The sequence below is a fragment of the Populus euphratica genome, unplaced genomic scaffold (assembly GCF_000495115.2).
Source record: "Populus euphratica unplaced genomic scaffold, PopEup_1.0 scaffold1.1, whole genome shotgun sequence".
Classification (NCBI taxonomy): Eukaryota; Viridiplantae; Streptophyta; class Magnoliopsida; order Malpighiales; family Salicaceae; genus Populus; species Populus euphratica.
In genome coordinates this window covers 7,473,839-7,482,158 of record NW_011499845.1, presented here as the reverse complement: position 1 = coordinate 7,482,158, position 8,320 = coordinate 7,473,839, and the positions used below count along the sequence as shown (strand labels likewise).

The window sequence follows — 8,320 nt, the reverse complement described above, 5'->3', positions numbered from 1 at the left end:
ATGAAGAAATTAAAATAATAATAATTAACATTTCATAAATTATTTCTAATAAAATAAGTAACAATAAAAAAAAATAAGAATCAAATTTGATATATAAAAAACTTTAATTTAAAAAAATAATAAGAGAAAAACAAATAACAATCAAAAAAATAAATATTAAAGTTAATATAAAAATAAAATTAAATTAAATTTTAAGGAGTGAGATTGAGAAAAAAAATATTCAAAACAAAATATATAGAAATCAAAAATTTGAGGACTAAATTTCTTATAATCAATGAATAATATGATATTTTTAAATTTTTCACAACTTATGAAAGTATTTTACGTCTAAAATAAAAGAAAAATACTTTCATAGAAACTAAACCAAATTTTTTTTATTAGAAAGTATTTTTTGTAAAATAATTTTTTTAATAGTAAATAAACAAAAAAAATAAAGAATAGTTTTAAAAAAATAAATTTCCATTAAATAAACAAATCTTAAATCATCAAAAAGAAAAAAGAATCAGTTATCAAAAATGTAGATTGCTTGCATAGAGTATTCACTTCAAAAATATATAAACATGAAAAGAGAATGCATAGCTTCCCCGATACATGAAAGGCTTGTTTACCTTAATTAGAAAACAAATTTTTTTAAAAAAATAATAATAATAAAGAACCTGCCAACGTTGGGAAAAGGCGGGATTTGGGGATACAAAAGTAAAGGCCAAAAAATGTGCCCAACATCATCAAAGCAACTTCGCCGTTGCTTTTTCGCGGGATGGAGCGGATCCAACGTTCGGGAGAGTCTGTATCACGATAACACAAAGGAGTGGGAACTCTCAAACAGCTCCCTGGTGTTGCAGCCTTTCATGGCTTTTTACTAACTTTTTTATGAATCAATCTAACACGTTGGGTTGGTCCACGAACCAAAAAGATCCAATAAAAGCAATATTGGGTCCTTTAGGTCATCAACCTTGTATACAAAAAACGTAATATAGGCGAAGGTATGAATTAGTTTCTGCTCTCTAAACAATTAGTTTTTTTTTAACTACAAGAAAATTAGTTAATAGTATGTCCAACTTTGTTATTATTATTATTAATATATATATATTTATACTCCTCGACTAATCCTACAAACTCTAAAATAAATATTTATGTAAGTTTTTATTAATTCTAAAATAACTTAAATATATAATTATTATAAAGAACCTGATAGATTAAGCTACTTGAAGATTAATATTTTTTTTTATTTACAAGTATTGGTCATTTTAGCATTAACAACGATATCATTAAAAATATTTCATGACTAGCTTGTATAAAAAATATAAAATTATCAAAAAACAATTTCTTAGGGTTTGTAAAAATAGCACATTGCAAATATTTCATATGTCTGATACGAAAAGACACATTTTATGCAAAAAGTTATTTCTAATCATGACTTATTTCAAGCAGAGTTTTTAAATAAAAATGGTAAGATAATATCAACCCAACTGTCCAGCTTCATAGTAATTCAATTAATTTTATTCAAAGTAGAATTTAGTTGGTCAATCACTTGTTATTTCATCTTGATTTTAACTGTAAGAATATATAAACATTAAGTTACATATATCCTTAAGAATACCACCATGAATTAAAAAATAATAATAATATCAATCCAATCGGTAAGGAAAAGGAGAGGAAAACTAAAAAAAATCATGTACGCTTAGATTATATTGACAGGAGGAAGAGTGCCAATTTTGTTTGCGTGGTGACACTTCCTAAATTTTGAGATTATTTTTTTGCTTGAAGAATAATAATGAGCAGGTTTCGACAGGCAACCTCTATGATTGCATTTGCGTGGTGACACTTCCTAAATTTTGAGATTATTTTATTGCTTGAAGAATAACAATGAGCAGGTTTCGCAGGCAACCTCTATGATTGCACTTGCGTGCAAATGCACTGCCTCCATCATATCGCTTACCAGAATCAGTTAACCCTACTGTAATAAGCTGCCAGTTAATTTAAGTTTAAGTGATTTATTAAATCATTTATTTTCCTTACAACTAACGAGGTGGTTAATCCTCCTCCTATAATCATGCCGTCTGCGTGTTCGCCATCATTGATGTTTTGTTCTCCTTCATTGCAATCACCACCACCTCTTGGTCATTTCAAAAACAGCATGTCTATTGTGGTCATTTCAATCTCCTATTTTAAGGTTTTAGACTAAAATTAATTATCTTCCAAATATTTCCTGTCCTCTCCACTAATGTATTAGTCGTTATATCGAACTAGTCAAAGATTAATCAAGAGAAAAGGTCAAACTAAAATCTAGAAGCGCCACGAAACTAAAAAAAAAACTTGGATATGTTAAACGACAACGTTTTTAGACGTACCTTCTTCCTGCCGCAATCGAAGTGGTGAATGAGCACCTCGACCATCTCTCTCCCAGCAAAACAATTCTTGACTATCTTCATCTTCATCAGACGGTCCTGAATTGGCAATCTCTGCCTCAAAACCTTCACGATCCCAACCATCTCGTCCGTTGATTCCTCCTCATGATCATCAAATCCATACACTGGCGGTGCAGGCGCATCACCTGAACATTTCTTCCCTAGCATCTCCTTCAACCTCTCCTCAAAACCTCCACTGTTCCTCAACGAATTCAACGCCACCAGACCGCCAAATAATTTGTCGTTGAAGAATATCTGCGGCACTTGAGAACTTCCGGTTCTCTCAATCAATTCTTTCTCCCTCTGCCGGTATACGTCGATGTTGATTTCAACAAATTTTAATCCTCTCTCTCTGAAAAACGAGCGGACTGCAGTGCAATCTCTGCAATTTGACCTTGAAAAGAAACTAATCCGTCCTTTAATTTGTTCCTCTTCCTCGTTGTTCTTGAGCATCACTACAACTTTGAGTCCCGATATTTTGAACTCTGTCACGCCTGAGTCGAATGAGTTCACCTTATTATTCATGTAGTCGTCGTCGTCGTCGTCGAATTTGAGAGAGGAAAATCTTTTCGAAATCGTTTCCGATAAGCTGTTGCTTCGTTCCTTGATGAATTTTCCGATAGACGGCATGTCGACCGCCGTGAAACTCTCAGACAACGATTTGGATCGGGCTACAGCGTCGCCGTTTTCGTATGGTTGAGATGGAGGTGAAGGTGAGAGACCTGGAGGCGCCTCTGGCTTTGGGAGATGAAAATCAGGCTGGATTGTTTGCATATAGCCGTTGGCTTTGGGTGTAACGGCTATAATATCTTCTGGCTTGGTGGTATCTCCAGCTGGATCATCCTGGTTACCATTTGAATTCGAACTTGGAGAGAAATGGACGGAACTGGAGAGATTCTCGTTTCCGTATCTTGTTTTAATAATCTCTTTATCCACAACCCCGTTTGACTCTGTTACCTTGACTCCTAATTTCTCTTCGCCAGCAGGCTTGAGGAGTTCTCTGTTAATCACCTCCATTTTATTCTGGTAACAATAACAATAAGAAGAAGAAGTTTAACTCTATGAAGACAAAGACATGAGATTTTTTTAGAGAGACGGGGGCTTTTGATGAGGGTTAAGGAGAGCGTTGTAATCGGAGGAGGGGTTTAACGGGACAGAAAACATATAAATACATGTGTGCGTGCAGGAGGGAAGGAAGGGAGGAGGTTTAACAAATCAAACAAACTGCAAAGTATTATTTTAAAATTAAATAAAATATAACAATAGGAGGAGGTCAAACACATGGTGACACTGGTTCTCTTTCGGTTTTTTTTTTTTTTAATCAGGCCTCGAGCATTAAAGTAAGCCTTGTTCGATTGGATACTGAGGATGCCACGTATGATATTCAAACTGATAAATTTATAAAATATATATATTTGACATTGCATGAAAATACAACCGGTTCTTGAGTTGTGAGTTGTGACCTGCCAAACCAATGGCATCAGTTTAGAAACTCTGAATAAAAATAAGATAGAAATAAAAAAATTTCTTGTTACGACTGCGATCACAAAGTTGCATCTTCGCCGGCTGATGACCATATGGAGCGGCCCCACAAAAACCGCATTCAACGGAGGAACTGGGTGTTCTTGTTGCACTGACGAAGATACCCTTCCATGCTATGTTGATGGGGATGGGATATGTCTGCTTGAACTACTGTAAAAGAAAGCTGTAGATTATAATTTAGTCCCTTTAGTCTCAACAGGTAAATCGATTAGTCCCTTTTAGTTTTGAGAATAATTAATTAACATATTGACCTCCTTTGACTGTTAGATTATTAACAATCTATCAACTCCTCTAGTACTTTTCGCGTTTGAAATTATATTTTTTTAATTTAATTTTTTATTTAGAATTATTTTTTTATATTTTTAAATTATTTTGATGTGATATTGTTGGAAATAATTATTTAAAAATAAAAAAAATATTATTTTAAAATATTTCCAAGTAAATTTTTTTTAAAAAAGCAACCATTATAGACTCTAAAACTAGCTCTTCTTCTCCGTGAATTATGAATTTTTATTGTTGTTTTCAATTTTTTCTCTAAAGCCAGAAAAGCCCTCAATTTCTCTCCTTGACCCTCTGTAGTTGTCTTCCACATGAAGAACAGTTCCCTTCCTGTAATTACATGTACATGTTAGAACTCAAATCCCATTCTCGTTCCCAGAAACCTAGATGTGAGAGCCTAATGAGCTCGTGGATGATCGTGTTCCAGAAAAAATCCAAATAAACTCCTGTAGACCTAAGCACTGTTAACAATAAAAGGGAAAAGCATGAAGCTTTAATCTGGTTCTCGGGAACATACAGAAACATTGATAAATTAAAGTTCCGGTGTCAAATTTTAGATCTTGTATTATGCCTAAACGTACATGATATACAGAGACAAATCCTGTGTAGTCACGGATTTTGTGGTTATAATTTTACGCGGCACCAAACAAATTATGGATTAAGGATGTTTTTCTACTTGTCTGGGTAGACTTTGACATAAAGTGATATGGAGGATTCTAGACCAAGTGGCGTATGACACAGAATTCACTCCTGAATTTCCATTTATAATCCGAGCCTTTTGCTTTGAAGTTTGTGCTCCACAGATTCCATTAAGCTATTTTTCAATAAAAATATTTGAGTGTGCAGGTCTAGAATGGTAGTTTTATGGTTTGGAGTCGTATTGATACTAGATATTGCCTGTTTGATTGGATTTCGGTGGATTTTTTTTCATTCATGTGTAGAGTCGGTTTGTTTTGTGAGAAAATATTTTTTTTCGTTTTCTAATATGGAACATTTATTAAAAATTAAATTTATATATAATATTTTGGGTTTAATTAGAAAAGTAATTTAACTTTGTTAAAGATAATAGGTATTTTCTACTCGTTATGAGGTCACTTGGTAAAGGACTTATATCACATTGTAGAACTATTTTTTTAATGAAATACTAATATTGTGCTGAATATTTATTTTTATATGGAGAGAAATTAATCCAAATAGATTGAGATTAAACTAGGTCATGTGAATTGAGATGTTCAAGTTGGTTGAATCAATTTCTTTAATTTAATTGCAAACTCATCATAAATTCGGTCTTCAGTTGTTGGGTTTTTATATTAATATACTATCATTAATTTATGATATTATAATTATCATCATATCACTAATGTAATTGTTATTTTATTATTATCTTGTTGTAATCTCTTGCCACTAACATCACACCTCATCAACGCCACCACAATTATTATCTAATTATTGATAAGGAATCTGATTCTATTCCTTAATTTTAGATGATTTGTTATCATATACATATCTTGTAGGATATATATTTTGCTACGTTTTATTTGTTTTCTATTATATAGGATTTGCTAACTGTTGTGCATTGTATATATAATGAGATTCAATCACCTATGCATGATAAGGTGAATTGCAGCTATCCTTAAACCTTATTATGGTTTAGAATGGTATATATCATTAAGCTATTTTTCAATAAAAATATTAGAGTGTGCAGGTATTGAATGGTAGTTTTATGGTTCGGAGTCGTGTTGATATTAGATATTGCCTATTTGATTGGATTTCGATGAATTTTTTTGTCATTCATGTGTAGAGTCGGTTTATTTTGTGAGAAAATATTTTCTTTTGTTTTCTAACATGGAAAATTTATTAAAAATTAAATTTATATATAATATTTTGGGTTTAATTAGAAAAGTAATTTAACTTTGTTAAAGATAATAGGTATTTTCTACTCGTTATGAGGTCACTTGGTAAAGGACTTATATCACATTGTAGAACTATTTTTTTAATGAAATACTAATATTGTGCTGAATATTTATTTTTATATGGAGAGAAATTAATCCAAATAGATTGAGATTAAACTAGGTCATGTGAATTGAGATGTTCAAGTTGGTTGAATCAATTTCTTTAATTTAATTGCAAACTTATCATAAATTCGGTCTTCAGTTGTTGGGTTCTTATATTAATATACTATTATTAATTTATGATATTCATCGTTACCATCAACCATAATTATCATCATATCAGTAATGTAATTGTTATTTTATTATTATCTTGTTGTAATCTCTTGCCACTAACATCACACTTCATCAACGCCACCACAATTATTATCTAATTATTGATAAGGAATCTGATTCTATTCCTTAATTTTAGATGATTTGTTATCATATACATATCTTGTAGGATATATATTTTGCTACGTTTTATTTGTTTTCTATTATATAGGATTTGCTAACTGTTGTGCATTGTATATATAATGAGATTCAATCACCTATGCATGATAAGGTGAATTGCAGCTATCCTTAAACCTTATTATGGTTTAGAATGGTATATATCATTAAGCTATTTTTCAATAAAAATATTAGAGTGTGCAGGTATTGAATGGTAGTTTTATGGTTCGGAGTCGTGTTGATATTAGATATTGCCTGTTTGATTGGATTTCGGTGGATTTTTTTGTCATTCATGTGTAGAGTCGGTTTATTTTGTGAGAAAATATTTTCTTTTGTTTTCTAACATGGAAAATTTATTAAAAATTAAATTTATATATAATATTTTGGGTTTAATTAGAAAAGTAATTTAACTTTGTTAAAGATAATAGGTATTTTCTACTCGTTATGAGGTCACTTGGTAAAGGACTTATATCACATTGTAGAACTATTTTTTTAATGAAATACTAATATTGTGCTGAATATTTATTTTTATATGGAGAGAAATTAATCCAAATAGATTGAGATTAAACTAGGTCATGTGAATTGAGATGTTCAAGTTGGTTGAATCAATTTCTTTAATTTAATTGCAAACTTATCATAAATTCGGTCTTCAGTTGTTGGGTTCTTATATTAATATACTATTATTAATTTATGATATTCATCGTTACCATCAACCATAATTATCATCATATCAGTAATGTAATTGTTATTTTATTATTATCTTGTTGTAATCTCTTGCCACTAACATCACACTTCATCAACGCCACCACAATTATTATCTAATTATTGATAAGGAATCTGATTCTATTCCTTAATTTTAGATGATTTGTTATCATATACATATCTTGTAGGATATATATTTTGCTACGTTTTATTTGTTTTCTATTATATAGGATTTGCTAACTGTTGTGCATTGTATATATAATGAGATTCAATCACCTATGCATGATAAGGTGAATTGCAGCTATCCTTAAACCTTATTATGGTTTAGAATGGTATATATCATTAAGCTATTTTTCAATAAAAATATTAAAATGTGCAGGTATTGAATGGTAGTTTTATGGTTCGGAGTCGTGTTGATATTAGATATTGCCTATTTGATTGGATTTCGATGAATTTTTTTGTCATTCATGTGTAGAGTCTATTTGTTTTGTGAAAAAATATTTTCTTTCATTTTCTAGCATGAAACATGTATTAAAAATTTAATCTATATATAATATTTTGAATTTAATTGGAAGAAAAGTGATTTAACTTTGTGAAAAATAATAGATATTTTCCACTCATTCTAAGATCACTTGTTAAAGGGTTTATATTACATCGTCACTATTTTTTTAATGAAATAGCAAGTTAATGTTGTGCTGTACATTTATTTTTATATGAAGAGAAATTAATCCAAATAGATTTAAATTGGATTAGATTATGTGAATCGTGATAATCAAGCAATTTCTTCAATTTAATTGCAAACTCGTCATAGATTCGATCTTGAGTTATTGATCCTTATGTTAATATAATATCATTAATTTATGACATTCACCGTTACCATCAACCATAATCATTATTATTATTACATTGATAATATAATTATTATTTTATCACTGTCTTATTGTAATCTCTTGCCATTAACATCACACTTCATCGACACCATCATAATTATTATCTAATCACGAATACAAC

The 8,320-nt window shown here is 30.4% G+C and overlaps 1 protein-coding gene across 1 annotated transcript in view; it reads right to left on the bottom strand.

Annotated features, from left to right (window-relative positions):
* LOC105126242 (uncharacterized) overlaps positions 1–3,701 on the bottom strand; it is a 9,686-nt gene extending 5,985 nt beyond the window's left edge. The window contains exon 1 of the mRNA XM_011027060.1: positions 2,352–3,701. Within this exon, the coding sequence (XP_011025362.1) occupies positions 2,352–3,425 (1,074 nt within the window). The 5' untranslated portion in view covers positions 3,426–3,701. The remainder of the gene's footprint in view (positions 1–2,351) is intronic.
* Between the last annotated feature and the right edge of the window lie 4,619 nt (positions 3,702–8,320).